At 35.9% G+C, this 16,399-nt stretch overlaps 2 protein-coding genes across 2 annotated transcripts; one reads left to right on the plus strand and one right to left on the minus strand.

Annotated features, from left to right (window-relative positions):
• Window positions 1-1,466: 1,466 nt before the first annotated feature.
• On the minus strand, window positions 1,467-2,504 carry LOC143545535 (uncharacterized). Its single transcript, XM_077037413.1, has one exon. The coding sequence runs from the start codon at window positions 2,502-2,504 to the stop codon at window positions 1,467-1,469; it is 1,038 nt and encodes a 345-aa protein (XP_076893528.1).
• Window positions 2,505-10,213: 7,709 nt separating this feature from the next.
• LOC143545573 (cyclin-dependent kinase C-2-like) lies at window positions 10,214-16,348 on the plus strand. The gene is made up of 11 exons (XM_077037440.1): window positions 10,214-10,495; window positions 10,779-10,860; window positions 10,955-11,075; window positions 11,599-11,708; window positions 11,792-11,864; window positions 12,875-12,995; window positions 13,092-13,209; window positions 13,908-14,047; window positions 14,676-14,733; window positions 15,102-15,172; window positions 15,895-16,348. Exons 1-11 carry the CDS (start codon window positions 10,386-10,388, stop codon window positions 16,346-16,348), a joined length of 1,458 nt encoding a protein of 485 aa, XP_076893555.1. The 5' UTR covers window positions 10,214-10,385.
• The last annotated feature ends 51 nt before the right edge of the window (window positions 16,349-16,399 follow it).

Below are 16,399 nucleotides of genomic sequence, written 5' to 3' on the forward strand. Positions count from 1 at the left end.
TATATTTGTCTCTATGAATATTGATAATATTTAATAATGATAATTAAAATAGAAAAGTGCGAGTACACAAGTGATTTCAATGATTATATATATGATATTTTCAAACTGGATTTGATATTTGAAATATTCAAAATTTTAATGTGAATGCATAAAATTTTCTCCTTTTAACTCTATAAACTAAATCTCAAATGAAACTCCATTCTTTAGTGTTATTTGTAACATTGCAGTTGGTTTAACTTCCACGTGTTTCAAACCCAATTTATAAAATCATTCTAAACCCTAAACCTTACAAGGACATGTTATTTTTAAGAAATTGAAATTATACTATATATTATTTTATACATAATACTAATTATTATTCTTTTTAAAATATAAATAAAAGTATTATAAAAAGAAAAATGAAACATTAAGAGTCCAGATGACATTTGCCATTTTAAATGACAGATGTCTGTCAAAAAGGCATTTTGATTGATAAGGGGTAGGTTACTTTGGGTATCGTGAACCACCAGTCAAAGTGGCATATTAGGAGAAGTGACATCCGTAATTTCAAATGAGGGATCACACAAAAATGTACCACGTCTGCTATTTCAATTGGCGAAGCACCAGCTAGATGTCCAACTCATCCAACAAAAACCGACAGACCCTATATAATCAAAGATCCGCCATTTAAAATGATGGATCTCTTAAAACCCATTAAAGATCCGCCATTTGAAATGACGGATCTCTTAAAACCCATTACCATTCTCTCTCTTTCCTAAAAACCATTTCAACCTTCTAAATTATCATATTTTGAAAAATAATTCACACAGAGAGGGCACAACAACACATGGATTTAGTTGTAACTTTTTAAGTTATTTAATTTTTAAATGACAAATGAATTTTTTAAATGATTTATTGACTAAATTCATCACATTGGGATATACTGCCTTTTATTATAGGAAAAATCCTCACCTAAGTTCAACGCCCGTGAACACTCTCCTGAAGACGTGACAGTGCGATGCGATAAAGCACGTTTAGTTAAGGGATCTAACTAGTGAACGTCGCCTACTCGTCTTGTCTCCCATCACCCGGTGCCACATAAAACATCATGTCTCTCCCTTTTATAACTTATATAATTTTGGGTTTTTTTATTAAACTAGTAGTAATAAACAAAAATTATAACTAAATAAAAGGATGATTTGTTAATGAAAAGGGATTTAACTACCCGCTCTATTACACTTGTTTATGAATTGATTAGTTAAAATTTACTTTTTATTGACAATGACATGAAGCTACAATCTCCACAATGACGGTTGAATAGTAATATTTGCAATAGTAAATAGATAAAATTAGCGATAAGAACAAGAAGCAATTTCAATTTGCTTCGATCAAAAACTATATGATCAATAGATTTTAAGCTGTGACGTCATCAAAATCATGTAAATTTGTTTTCCGTTTACACAACTAAACAAAGAGTGACGTCACCATCATCTTCCCGGCAATGCCGTGGGCCCGCCGTCCATCTCTACCGGCCAACATCCGGCGGTTGTACGACGGACACGTGGCAGAGGCGCTGCGATTTCATGAACAGCAATCCCATCGTTACACAAAATATTGAAGCTCGTAACCCTCACATTATTAATCCGCATCGGCGTCAACGGACCTCCGCCTCCGCCCACGGTCACAACCAGCTTCTCACCGGCTGACATCGTCTGCAGCTCCGAATTGACCGGCAGCTTAATCAATTCCAATCCAGTTAACCTCCGGTTCGGAACAACGTGGAATCTGAAATTAGGCACAAACGCGTGGCCGTCGCCGAACACGCCGCCGTCGTTGACGGCGAACACCGTCGTTCCGTTTAATTTCAAAATCAGATCTAGGTTTTGTTGAATCAGTAGCGAGAGAACAGTGTACTGGCTAATTCGAAGATGAAACATCGCGTCCGTGAGGAGTCCACGCGCGGCGGCTGACGGCGGCGTAGCGGCGGATAGTTGCGGTGGAAAGGAGAGTGACGTCATGCGTTCGACTTGACAGGAGAGAGGTGAGAGGTGCGTGAGGTAGCCTTGGATGCCGTGGATGATGAAGTGGCTGTTGTCGTTGAAGAGGTCAGGGCGCGTGATCTCGACGCCGGCGATGAAGAGAGTGGAGGTGTTGGAGGCGGTGAGAGTGAGGCAGAGAGTGTTGGTTGGTGTGGAGGCTAGGGTTTGGATTTTGGTACCGAAGGTGAGGGTTTGGAGGAGGTGGTAAGGGTATAGGGCGGGGACCGAGTGTTCGAGGAGGAGGAGAGGGAGGGAGCAGTATGGGCACGAGGCGAGGGAGTTGTCGGTGGGAGCGAAGATGGTGGTGGGAGTGGTGGGGGTTGTGGTGGTGGCGGTGGAGAGGTCGTGGAAGCCGAGGGTGGAGAGGAGAGTGGAGAGGTTGTATGGTGGTGGTTGTTCGGGTGCGGTGATGGTGGTGGTGGTGGTAGGGTGGATCATGGTGGTGATTATGGTTATGATTATGATGATGGAGGGAAGAAGAGCCATTGGTGTGATTGTTGGATATGATTAGTTAATTGGCGCCTAAAAGCTATAACCAATTTTCAATTTTCGGTTAGGACGTTACCACACTAAAATGGACGTACGATACTGTTTTATAGCATTCTTCAACTTATTTATGAATAGATAAAAGGAGAGTTGATTTAGTAAGAAAAGGAAAAATTGCCAATGAAATACAAAACTAGCGTCAAGGTATTTATATTGATACATGCCATCTGCGGGTGCACAGTAACTATTCTGGGTGTACATAGGGGTGTTTGGGATTGCTTCTTAAAAGTGCTTATGGCTTTTTGGAGAGGCAAAATATCCAAAATGTCCCTCCAAAAACACCTAAAAGCTTAATTGGAGCTTTTAGGTGTTTTTGGAGGGACATTTTGGATATTTTGCCTCTCCAAAAAGCCATAAGCACTTTTAAGAAGCAATTCCAAACACCCCCTAAGTATTCGTATGTGGGTTAATAATTACTAGTACATGGAATAACTATCTTTACATGCCTTTGCTAACAACAATCTGGTCATGTGTCCCTCGTGTGTCATAGAGCCCTTTTGGGTCGATGTATGATAGATTAGATATGATCATGTTATGGCTGTTTGTTTACATTTGAATGGAATCATTCAGATGGTAACATCTTCAGATAGAAACATCTGATTCATTCAGACTTCAGACTGTTTGTTAAAATTAGGTCTGAATCATTCAGACTCGTGTTGTTGCTGAATGGGATAGAGGCTCATTCAGATCTGAGCCAGATCTGAATGAACCAAACAACCTCTTAGACTAGATTCATGTCCAACGAGTTGTTCGGATATGGGCCTAAATTCTCGCCCCCTAGTTTGACATACTGACTGCCAAGATGGACTTGGTGGTGGACTCTAATTTTGTAATTTTGAATTTTGAAACTGATGCAAACGCTCAGGTTCAGAAGCGCACGTATCTAGATCGTTAATGGTTGATAAGTTGTTGAAGTGTGGCACCGATGTGCTTGTCAAACCACCAGATGTTTCATTAAGTTTGGTGGTTACACTTATTTGACATCCATTGGTTTGACAATTTGTCATGAGGTTTTGTAAGGAATTTTATATCAGCCTTAAATGCCTACTAATAGGAGAGCCCGCGCGTTACGACGGGTACGCAACATGTCAGTGTCGGTTCCGGTCGTTATAATACCGACATTTGCTATATAATTTACATTTGGTTTACGTGCACAAATGGTATATATTTGACATGTAAGTTTGAAACGTAACATGGTACCATAAAACATCGTAATTAAGCTTAGTAATTTCTTAAATCATGTTCAAAGAGCTTTTTTTTCCGTACAAACATACTGCATAAAGAGCTTTGAATGCCTCATTTTTAGACATTTCTATCATCTCACCAAATTCTACACATGAAAATGATTTCATGAGAAAATAATCAACACTTAAAATAAGTAGAAAAATAAAAAGAAAAGGAAAATCTGATGTGAACACCTAAATTAAAAAGTAAAATGTGGCATGAACACTTGTGCCCATATTAGGTTAGTCAAGTCGCAAGTAACCAAAAGATGATCGGCCGATTCTTATACGTATCCACAACTTAAATATATGTGTTGATCAATAGTGGTCGTTTACAACCCAATTGCGAAAACTTCACTTTTCAAAATTAAATGAGTTTGAAGGCAAAGAAAAACATCTAAGAATTCTGGTTGTGAAAACTTGGCGTAGACCAATCACCCATACATAATATATCATTGCGTAAAACAAATGCGTTGATCCAACCATATTTTTGGAGAAAATGGCAGGGAATATTTCTATCAAATAGGCTTTTCTAGTGGACAACGCTTCTAAAACAATAATGAAAAAAAGTAGCAAAACTGGATCGTATTATCTCACGCCTCTTGTAATTTGAGACTTTGATCTATATGTATGACCCGTTAATAAGAATAAATGATCTAGCCAAGGATAAGCAACACCTCGACTCCAGTTTCTTCATGTGTAGGAACTACCTCAGCTTGAAATTACCTCACACACACACACCTCATATATCATAATATCCAAAGTCAAACGCAACTAAACAAATGCCTTTGCTCATCCTGCAGTTGCTCAACAAATAAAAACAACATCAAAACACTAAATAAGTTAACTTTAAGAGCGCACATAGAAAGAAGAAAACAATTCATGCACATGGGTCCTTAACAACGGGTAGTAAATGCGTAGGGGTGAAAACAGTTGAGTTTTGTGCAAGTTAAGATGGGTGTTGATAACTTCAAACTCTCATAGTAACGGAAGACGAACCGGCATTTGTTCCTACAATACAGTTCGATTCAAATTGAAGATTAATTTATATAAATTTTAATTACTTCGAAATATTTTAAGGAAAACCTTAAACAAGCCTAAGCTCGGTTGTACAACGTGAAATAACATCCAAAGATCTAAACAAGCATCGAGAACTAAACAAGGCTTTATTTGACGCCCAAGCTTAGCTGAAGCTCAAAAAAGCTCAGCTCATTACAAGAGTAGCATGTATATACTTACCTATAACTGAAAGATTCACAAAAAGAGCATTCCTTCTATGCTTCTGTCAAAAGATAAATGCAAAATGTAAAAAAACAATAATATAAAAAAGAGGCCTTAGAAACATCTCATTTAATTTTTATTTATTTATTTTTTCAAAAATGATGATTGACTTAAATTATGAAGTGACTACAGATTCTATCAAGTTAACCAAGCATAAAAAACATAATAAAAAGTACACACATTGTAACACATTTGGTACAAACAGTATACTCAATTTTTGAAATGCATCCAATGTTACCCAATTTTAACGTAGCCTGAAAACCTTTCTAGATTCACCTAATTTCTTCCCTAATTTCCTACTCGAAACATTTGTTTTCAAAAGTGAATTTTGTTATAGACATGGGAAGTTCATGGTATTATATAAAAATCCTAGTCATCATACCATAAGACATAAATAGTCCAAGAAACAAGACCCGCCTTAAAATTATAATGGATGGATTAAAAAAAACAAACAAAAAATGGGACTTGAAACATGATAATGTTTTAATGACAATAACAAATTCAGCCTTGGCTAATAGCAATATAATAGAATTTTTTTTACTGGCTAATAACAAATTTAAATGACCATTTTATGCCAAAGCACCTACCAAAAGTAAATGTATGCTCTACATGACTTGGTTAGACTAATTAAACCTAATAACGCTCACCCCATAACATTACAGTAATACGAGCATTGAGAACCTCACCACATAATCATACGGGGTCCAAAAGATGACATCTCATTTGACTGTTGCATTCTTCAAAGCATCCAAAAGGTCAAACGCCACTGAAATATTAACACAAAAAAGAATAATACGTTTACTATTTCATCATAAAAATTGATTAACTGAACATACCTAAGTCCAATATTTGCAATTATTTAGTAGTTTAGAAAATAGGCATTCGTGGAGCCCGTAGGTAAGACCATTTTACGGGTTTGTGTAATGTTAGTAGGTTTTACCCAAATTGTATTGTAGAGCATACATTTACTTTTGGTAGGTGCTTGTAATAAAAGGTTCGTGAACTGTAAGGCTAGAATATTAACAAACGAACATTAACATGTTCACTTTCTTATCAATCAAATATGAAGAAGAAAATATGGCCGTTTAAGCGTGTGTGTTCGTTCTTTTGTTTGGCTCGCTTAATTTGAAAAAAATAAAGAAACATTAATAAAAGAAACCTTAATTACTGTTTGAATATGAGAATGTGTTTTCAACAATCTTTCGTTCTTCCGGGGTTACCAAAGTCATCCCTTGCCAGAATTTAGTCAACCTCTCTTCCAATTCTTTGACCTAAAATAATCTTAAATAAACAATTAGATTAAATAGAGTATATCAAGTTAAAAAGGTCAAACTATTCATTTCAACAACCTGGTTTATTAGCTTCCACATCATGAAGGGCGTCCTCCCAGATCTCGGTTTACTCATAAACAGAGATTCAATTGCCAGTTTTCTAAATGTTCATCAACTGAATCACAAATAACAAATAGATTCACAGTTATGTTAATAAAGTAATCCATTAAAACAAAAAATTTAGTTGATTCTGGTCCAAATAACATAATTAAGGGTTAAATTCGGGTTATGAAAGTAGATTGTGTAAGTTGCAATTTGATTCAAAACATAATTGCAATCACAACAAAATAAACGGATTTGTTCAAAATTGAGAATACACACCTGCCATAGGTTGAAATTCGGCTACTGATTTTCCATATGCTGTTGGGGGTTTAGAGCGATGGAGATAGGCATAGAATTAGGGTTATGGTAGGGATAAATACAGAGTAATCGTCAGTAGGCATTCGACCCTTTATCAACAACACGCAGCATTGAATATAAGAAATTAATACCCTAAACCTTCAATCGCTTCATTTACATATTCTTCAACACGATAAGCCATTTATTGCAACAATTAAGGCACCCCGCCATAGCTAATTTATAACGGGTGATGCCGGAGGGTGGTTAATGAACATTGAATTCACAGGCGTCTCATGAGAGAGAGCAAATAGATACTTTATTATCCCTAACAACCTTGTTTTTGACTTCTTCACTTTATTAACACGTAAGTTTTGTATATAATCTTAAAGGAGAAAATTCGAAAATATACTCATACTTGAAAATCACAGCAAACTTCAACAAGTAATTATTTCATCTCAACAACACGAGTTGTGAGGCTGATGTATATGTATTAGCTATGATCTACACTTGGACCATATCCCTTCATCCCAATACGGGTATAAACTTGGACCGCATCCCTTCAGCCCCCCAATCTAACATTGCCTGCTAAGAGATGGTTGATTAATTTGTATATAATTAAGTTCGTTAATTTATTAGTTTTAACTGTTTATTGTGGGAACTTCGATACTTCATACGTGTTTATTGTATTTCAGGTCTATTTAAAGTACCTAATTTGGACATGTCGAGCACGAGATGAAGACCCGGGATGATATGTGATAATGTATGATTAAAACCGGAGGATATGGGTAAAAGTTGGTTTAGCGCATCATTTGTTGAAATCATAGTATCTTATGCTATGTAGAGAAGCAACGCACACCAAGAAGTTTGAAAGTATGGTTTGTTGAATTAGAGTATCATACTCTAAAGTTAGAGTACCATTTGTTGAGCCAGAGTACCATTTGCTGAAACTAGAGTACCATATGCTGGACCAAATTAAACTACGTGAGTCGCTAATTTTAAAACCTATATAATGATAAAATTAGAGTTTGGGAAATAACCACTTCCAGGTAATTTTCAGAGCTACAAGAGGGCGATTCCATCACTCCGAATCATACCAAGATCATATCCATGTTCACTATTATCATAATTGAAGATTCCATGATGTCGATGCTTGGCTAATCTTTTCGAGTCATACCCGGGATGTAGAGTTTGTATCATTTTCAGTTTTCTCATGTATTAAGAACAGATACTTTGTAACTGTTATTTGAATAATCTATGAGTATTGATGTTTAGTATTACTGTGCATTCAGTCGGTTTAGGTTTACGTTGACCAGAACGATTAGTTTGTCGGTTACTATAATAATTGCTCATATGACTGTTTTGACTAGTTGAATTCAATGAAGCATGCAATTGCCCTTAGTTGAGTCACACTGGTAGGGATTGTTTGATAACCAGTGCCGTGTGTTAGCGATTGTTGGTGTCTAAGGTTTAGCTTGTTAGTTAGTCATAGTTAATATATTAGGTTGCATGAGATTATTGTTTGTGTGCATTCTTAAACCCCGGGTGTGATTTGTTTTTGTTAATTGCTTGAATTTGTGAAATTGTTTAATCAGTACTAAAACCAAATTATTTGCTTGTGTGATCAGCACTAAAACTCATTACTTCATAATATTAGAAATTAGTTACACGATTTACATTGATCACATACTCCTTGTGCTCGACACTCTACTTACCCTAGCTTGCTTAGGTAATTAGGAACTGGTATTAATTGTTTTTGACTAGATAGCGACAGTCTAGCATCAATAAGGCCGACATGGTGGTGTCTTGTTTTGAGGTTTTGAATTTTGAAACTGGTGTGTACATTCAGGCCTGGATACATGCATGTCTACTTCATTAAATGCATAGCGACTGATAAGGTGTTGAAGTGTGGTATATTCTGATACCGACGTGATTATTAAATCACTAAAAGTTTCATCAAGTTTAGTGGTTACACGTATTGGAAATCCGCTAGTTGCAAGGTCTTGTAAGGAATTTTATGTTAGCCATAAATGCCGAGACAATATTTATCCCTCACAACCTTGTTCTTGTTCACTTCATTTACGTGTAGGTATCGTATGTAATCTCAATTCTCAAAGGAGAAAATTCGGAAGGATATTCCTACTTGAAAATCATAGTAAAGTTCAATAAATGGTTCTTAAATTCACTATTTCATTGACAACACGAGTTGCGAGGTTAACGTTTTATGCTAAAAAACACTACATTTTATTCACACATTTTTATGTGGTTGATCTTCTTCTTAATGAAATGAATGAGCATTTTACCAAGTTAAGTTTGGGTTGCTTACGCACATAGTGTGCCTTTTTCATAAATATTGTAACACCTTGAAAATTTCCAACCAATTTCGATAACTTTGTAGTTGAGGGACCACTTGATCATTAAGCCAAAGTTGTAGTCCAAAATTAAATATAAAAATACAAAAAATTCACATTAGTCGGACCGTCTGAAAGATTAGACGACCCCTATAAGGGTTTGTTTGATATTACAAATGATCAAATACGGACTTTGACAGCTCATCTAATGTAACCCTTAATCACAAAGATGTTGGATTTAACAGTCTGTCTCATATGCTTACCTTTTGAGTTTTTGAGACGATCCTGTATAATGACTAGCTTAGTCGTACGTATTGGTTTAGATTAGGAATGAGCAAATTTGGTACCGGTACCGAATCGGTACCAAAGTTTTGAGTTTCGGGATCGGCACGGTACCGGTATTTCCCGAATTTTTATCTTCAATACCGGTATCAAGAATTTACCGAAGTTTTGAGTTTCGGGATCGGACAGTACCGGTACCAAGAATTTGTGATTTTCGGGATCGGTATTTTCGATAACGGTACCGGTACGGTACCGTTATCATCCCTATCAGACTATCTAATCTGCCTACAATTTCAGACGATTCATCTAACTTGCCGAGTCAGTAAGCAAAATTGACACACAAGCCCATAATGGGTCATTTGCTTATTAACGCTTATCTAGCCAAGTTAGGCTATAAAAAGAGCATCCATGCATGCCCATTTCCATCATAAACATTTGAAATCAATCCTTCTGTATCAATACTAGGGGTGCTTAAAATTCAGATAGTGGATTTCAATATTCGAATATGTATATGAAATTTCATATAAACCAGATAGATATTGTTATTCCTATTATTACTGAGGGTAGTTTAGTCATTTTACAAGGACTTAACTACAAATTTTAATGACATTACCTTGTTTGTAAGGACCCTCATAGTTACAAAATTCATGCTCATGGACCACCTTAGGAATAAGTTTATAAATATTAAGATGTGTTAGTAATATATTTCTCAATGCTGAACTTAATAAGTAAGCGAAATAGTGATTATATCGAAACAGAAGGTAAACGGACAATAAGTTATGTCGCTACCCCTGATATCTGTATGTAAATAACACGGGCCAACAAAACAAATAACTCACAAATTTGGGCTTATAACAACACTTCCGTTACTTTTAGTTGGTCGGCAAAAAAAGAAAGAAAGAAAGAAAGATCTTCAACAACCAAACAACCTTCACCGTCACGACTTGTTTACGGAAAACAAATCCTAATATTATTATTATTATTATTATTATTATTATTATTATTATAATTTCCCCGATGGCAATAGCGGCACCGGGACAGCTGAACACCACCGAATCCCCAACCTGGGGCTCCCGAAGCGTTGACTGCTTCGAGAAATTGGAGCAGATTGGCGAAGGAACTTACGGGTCAGTCGCTCAGAATCAATTAAGTTGTTGTTAGCATTCAATTTGCCTGACATTATGATCAATTGTTATTTATCATCTTCAATTCTATTATTAATACTTCTGCTGACTGACTGACTGACTGACTACATGTTGTTGTTATTTGTTCCTTGTCTTTTTTTACTTTAAACGTATTATTGTAGACTATAGTTTCGGTTTATTTTGTGTGTGATTAGAATATGGAGGAGACTAGTAGAATAACTGATTGTTTAGTTTGAACTTACAATTTCTGTCGGTTCGGTTGCAGTCAAGTGTACATGGCTAGGGAAATCCGAACAGGGGAAATCGTTGCTTTGAAGAAGATACGGATGGACAATGAGAGAGAGGGGGTAGTTACACACTTACACAATAATAATATTATTATTATTCCCTCCACACATCTTTTGCTAGGTATGAATAATTAAATCCACTTTATACATACAGTTCCCCATAACCGCCATACGCGAGATCAAAATTTTAAAGAAGCTGCATCACGAGAATGTAATAAAGCTTAAAGAGATTGTTACTTCTCAAGGCCCCGAGAAAGACGAGCCAGGGAGGCCAGGTACACGAGAAGTTCAGTTATGTTCGTTTATCTAATAAACAAACGAACATGAACAAATCTTTGTTCATTTAAGACAAACGAATATTAGCACATGTTTCGTTCGTTCATTTACGTTCGTGAATGTTCGTTTATGTTCTTTCTTTTATGCCCTTTTGTTTATGCACGTTTGTTTATATTCGTTTAAATATTAATTAAAATTTTTAAATATATAGATATTATATGTGCCAGTGTGTGTATTGATATTTTTATTTATGTTATGTTCTTTTGTGCTTTCTTACGTTCGTGAACAGTCCGTTTAGTTCTTTATCGAACGAACATGAACTACCAGGAACATGATCTTTTTCTTAACGAACGAACTTGAAAAAAAATATCCGTTCGATGATTTGTTTGTACTCGGTTAACGTTAAATGAACGAACATGTACATGCTCCTGTTTGTGTTCGTTCTGTTTATTTACAGGCCCTTATATTCACTCATTCAGTTCTCAAATCCGTTTCAAGGATTGATTTAATTATTTTATTCAGATGGGAACAAATATAAGGGGGGAATTTATATGGTTTTTGAATACATGGACCATGACCTAACAGGGCTTGCTGATCGGCCTGGGATGAGGTTTTCGGTTCCACAAATTAAGGTACCAATGATTAATGATTAATGATTAAATTGGTGTTTATTATATTTGAATACAATGGTACTCGCATGGTCCTGTTTTTTAAGTGTTATATGAGGCAGCTTTTGACCGGGCTTCATTACTGTCATGTAAATCAAGTACTTCATCGCGATATTAAAGGTATTGTCGTAGCAATTTTTTTAATTTATAGGTCAATTAGCATAACCGAAACTGAAAAAACGAGAATACTGAACCGCAATAACCGTCCCAAACTAATTACCATCAGTTCAGTTTTGTTTTTCTTTTTAAACCAAAAGTTAAGGTTCAGTTATGCTTTGTTCCAAATCCGAACCGCGACCGGAAAAACGACAAAACTGAACCGGAATAACAGACCTAAACTAATAACCGATGGTTTGGTTTTGTTTATAAAACGAATGTTTTTGAAACCAAAAAACCGAAACCTTGGTTTTGATTCGGTTTGAGTCCAAAACCAACCCATGCACATCCATACAATTATTCCTGTTTTTTTTAAATATTGACTTAATTTTTGTTATGTTTTCTACTTTTGAGTTTAATTCTTGGTACAATGCCCTTGATTTTTTATTTATTTTTTAGTTTTAGTTATGTGCTGAGAATACTTAGGCAGTTAATATGGGAGTGTACTGAATGATTCTTGATTACTTTGGTCATTAGTATTTTTCTTAGGGAGAATTTCATATATATCCTTACAAACTTATGAAACATCATATATATATCCAACTCAAACTTAGAGAACATCATACAGGCCCTTACAAACTAATCAAATGTCATATTTACCCATTTCATTAAAACAATACCAAAAATGACTATTTTACTCTTGTTTAAGTTTCATTATCAATCATCTTTAACTATTAAATTTATATTTACCTACTGTTCAAAATATGATATTACCCATTTCATTTAAAACAAGCCAGTTTATATATACCTGTCGTGTAATATGAAAACATTAAGCTATAGAAAAACAAGAACAGCCGAACAGGTAATATTTTGAATTTTTTAGTGAAATGGGTAAATATGACATTTTAGTAAGTTTTAATAGGTATATATGATATTTCACGAGGTTGTAAGGTTATATATGAAATTCTCACTTCTTTATAACTCGAAAAGAATAAAATAAATCTTGCAATACTCTTGCTTAATTGTGGTTGCAGGTTCCAATCTTCTAATAGACAATGAAGGAAACTTGAAGCTAGCAGATTTTGGGCTTGCACGTTCGTTTTCAAACGATCACAACGGGAATCTTACAAACCGTGTCATCACTTTATGGTACAGGTATCTACAAACCCGTGTGATTTAAATCTAGCCATGTTGCTGAAGAAAGATTAATATGATATTTTTTTAATTCTTGATTCACTGTAATCTTAATAGACCACCGGAGTTGCTGCTAGGGAGCTCAAAATATGGGCCCGCGGTGGATATGTGGTCGGTTGGGTGTATTTTTGCTGAGCTGCTTCATGGGAAACCTATTTTTCCTGGCAAAGATGAGGCAAGTGATATTATCGTTGCAGTTAATACATAACTGCCTAATAGTAATTGCTTAATGGGTAGTGAGCTGCTTGTGATCCGCTCGATTCAAACCGAGCTTAAACGAGTCTCTGTCTAAAAATAAGCTTGTTTTCCTAGCTCGAGCTTCATTTATAGAGCTTGAGCTGGCTTGTGAGCCTAAACAAGCCTATTATATATGTAGCTTTTATATAATATGTTAAATATATATTTTTATAATAATTATTATATATATAATTATAATTAAAATAACTAACTAATATATATTATGCTATATATTTGTATAAAAAATATGGTATAGATAGTATTTTGTCTAAACACATTCAGGCACATACACGATATGCACGTATGCACTCTGTGATACTTCAAAATAAAATTAAAGAGAGATGAGATAAAATCAAATAAAGAGCAAGGAAAAAAAGTAAATCATTTTTCAATATTAGCATATTTGTTGAAGCATTAGTTTCTTACATGCTTCTCGCGGTTCTCCATAATAATTTATTCTGAAAGCCGCTATATGCCTGTGTGTGTGTTAGCAAAGGAATAACCAAGAAGATTATCATGGATATATGCTGGTTACACATATACGAACAATATGCTGGTTACACATATACGAACAATATATGCTGTTGATGGGTATAACCCATGTAAATTAATGAAGCTTTGTTTGATGTTTCGTAGCCGGAGCAAATAAATAAAATCTTTGAACTTTGTGGAGCTCCTGATGAGAATAACTGGCCTGGTGTTACTAAGATTCCTTGGTACAACAACTTCAAACCCACAAGACCTTTAAAGAGGCGCCTTAGAGAAGCCTTCAGACAGTATGTAAAACAATCTTTATATTTCTTGAATATTTTTGAAATTTACCCTATATGAATATAGAAGAAAATTGCACAAATGGTCTGTGTGGTTTGACCAAATTGCAAGTTTGGTCCTTAGATTTTTAAAACTACAAACTTAGTCCAAACATTTGTGAGAGGGTTTCATGTTTAGTCCCCACAGTTAGTCCAGTTACTTATTAACGGAAAAGTGAAGTCATGCTTTATTTGAGGGTAATTGTGTCTTTTCAAATTTGGAATCTTAATAAAGACTTCTTCAAACTCCAGAACTGCAAACGTCGGTTTCATCACCTTTGGTTTTTTAACTGAACCTTCGATTTTGCACTAATTGGAGGCGATAAGTCGATGTTACAAGTTCTGAAATTTGAAGGAGTATTTTATTAGGGTTCCAAATTGGAAAAGAGTCAAAAGACACAATTACCCTTACATGAATGGCATCATTTTTCCGTTAAAAACTAACTGGGATTAACAGTAGAGACTAAACGTGCAACCCTCTCAAATGTATAGACTAAAGTTGCAATCTATAAAATTTGGGGGGCAAACTTGCGATATGGTCAAACCACAGGGACCATTTATGCAACTTTCTCTGAATATAATGAATGTATTGTAGCTTTGATCGCCATGCTTTGGAGTTACTTGAGAAAATGCTCACTCTTGATCCTTCTCAGGTAATTTTACGGTTTTGTTAGGTTCTGTCATTGTGCACTTCTGTTGAGTTCGATATCAAATAATGGAGTGTTTTGATGTGCATTTTAAAAGTGATTATGTGATATTGAATAATCAGATTTAAAAAAATCAACGCTTGTAGAACATGAAAATTTCCTGCATATTTACACATTTTAAAGTTGATCAAGGTCAGTTGCCGCATACAGGATCAACATTATATATAGGAAAACAGAAAGTGTGTTAGCTAGGAAAACAGAAAATGTAACTAACTCAAGGGCAATAAAGTAAACACACTAATACATTTAGTAAGTTATGTACCTACAAATATTATGTTGACTGATCCGTTTCTTCTGGCTTGTTCGCTATGAAGAGAATATCAGCGAAGGATGCACTTGATGCAGAATATTTCTGGATTGACCCATTACCTTGCGATCCAAAGAGGTAGGACTGATCTTGTTTATACTGCCGATGGCAAATTGGGTGGGCTTCTTAATGGGTCAAAGCTAGGGCTGAAAGCGAGCCAAGTCATGGTGGGCTTGGGCTTGGAAAACCGAGCCGAGTCGGCTCGGCTTGTTTATCTAACGAGCTGAAATGTTGGGCTCAAGCCAGCCCATGGCTTGTCGAGCCGACTCGATTATTTTTTAAACTTTTAATAATAATTGTAACATACACATAATGCAGAATTTATTAACTAAAGAATTAACAATTTGTATATACATATGTATGTGTGCGTGTGTAAATTTAGGATTCTATTTGAATGTGCCAACGGGCCAGCTAAGAGCCAGCCATGAGCCGAGCCTGGCTTGGGCTCTACTCGCCTCTACTCGTTTACAAACGAGCCGATTTTAAGCAAGACGCAAACTTTTTGAACAGCCCTTGTCAATAACCGATGTGTAGAATATAGTAAAAATTGTAGTATAGATTAATCTAATTTAATGAATAATATAGTTTAGGAGGCTTGTGCATTGAAAATACAAGTAGTTGACTTTTTGTCATTGGACCCGTTAGAAACAAATATAGCCTGAAATCCTGAATAGAACCTGTTTGTATGCGGGTCACACCTGCCATCTGTATTATGTAGTTAAATATAAACATTGCATTTTCATATTAAGAAACGTTCTATTTTTATACGTTTGACTTTCTTTATATCTTCTTCTTTCTAGTTTACCTAAATACGAGGCGTCACATGAATTTCAAACAAAGAAAAAGCGACAGCAACATCGACAACACGATGAAGCTGCAAAGCGTCAGAAAATACAACACCAACAACAACATTCGCGAATCCCACCACCAATGCAACAGTCGGGTCAAACTCATGGTCAAATGAGGCCAGGACCACCAATGCAGCTGGCTGCAGGTGGTGGCCCTAGCCACCACTATGGGAAGTCTCGTGGGCCTCCAGCAGGGTCAAGCAGATACCCCCAGCCGTCTGGCGGGTACAGTCACCATCCTAATCGGCCTCCTCCACAAGCTTATGGCCGGGGCGGTGGCAGTAACAGTGGTTATGTGGGTGGCCCACAGAATTATTCTCAAGGGGGAGGTGGCGGCGGCGGTTCTTATGGTGGGGCCGGTGGTGGACGTGGCAATGCGATGGGAGGAAATCGTGGCCAACAATAATAATAATAATAATAATAATAATAATATAATTGGCAACAGTAGAGAGGTAGG

This window comes from Bidens hawaiensis, unplaced genomic scaffold (assembly GCF_021521415.1).
Source record: "Bidens hawaiensis isolate Kalapana, Puna unplaced genomic scaffold, B.hawaiensis_p1.1 tig00013980_1, whole genome shotgun sequence".
NCBI lineage: Eukaryota > Viridiplantae > Streptophyta > Magnoliopsida > Asterales > Asteraceae > Bidens > Bidens hawaiensis.

Excerpts from the sequence above, each read along its gene's own strand:
- LOC143545535 (XM_077037413.1), bottom strand. The coding sequence starts at position 2,504 with ATGGCTCTTCTTCCCTCCATCATCATAATCATAACCATAATCACCACC.
- LOC143545573 (XM_077037440.1), top strand. The coding sequence starts at position 10,386 with ATGGCAATAGCGGCACCGGGACAGCTGAACACCACCGAATCCCCAACC. Across the intron at positions 11,709-11,791 it reads TTTCGGTTCCACAAATTAAG|TGTTATATGAGGCAGCTTTT; the intron begins GTACCAATGATT and ends CTGTTTTTTAAG. Across the intron at positions 15,173-15,894 it reads TTACCTTGCGATCCAAAGAG|TTTACCTAAATACGAGGCGT; the intron begins GTAGGACTGATC and ends TCTTCTTTCTAG.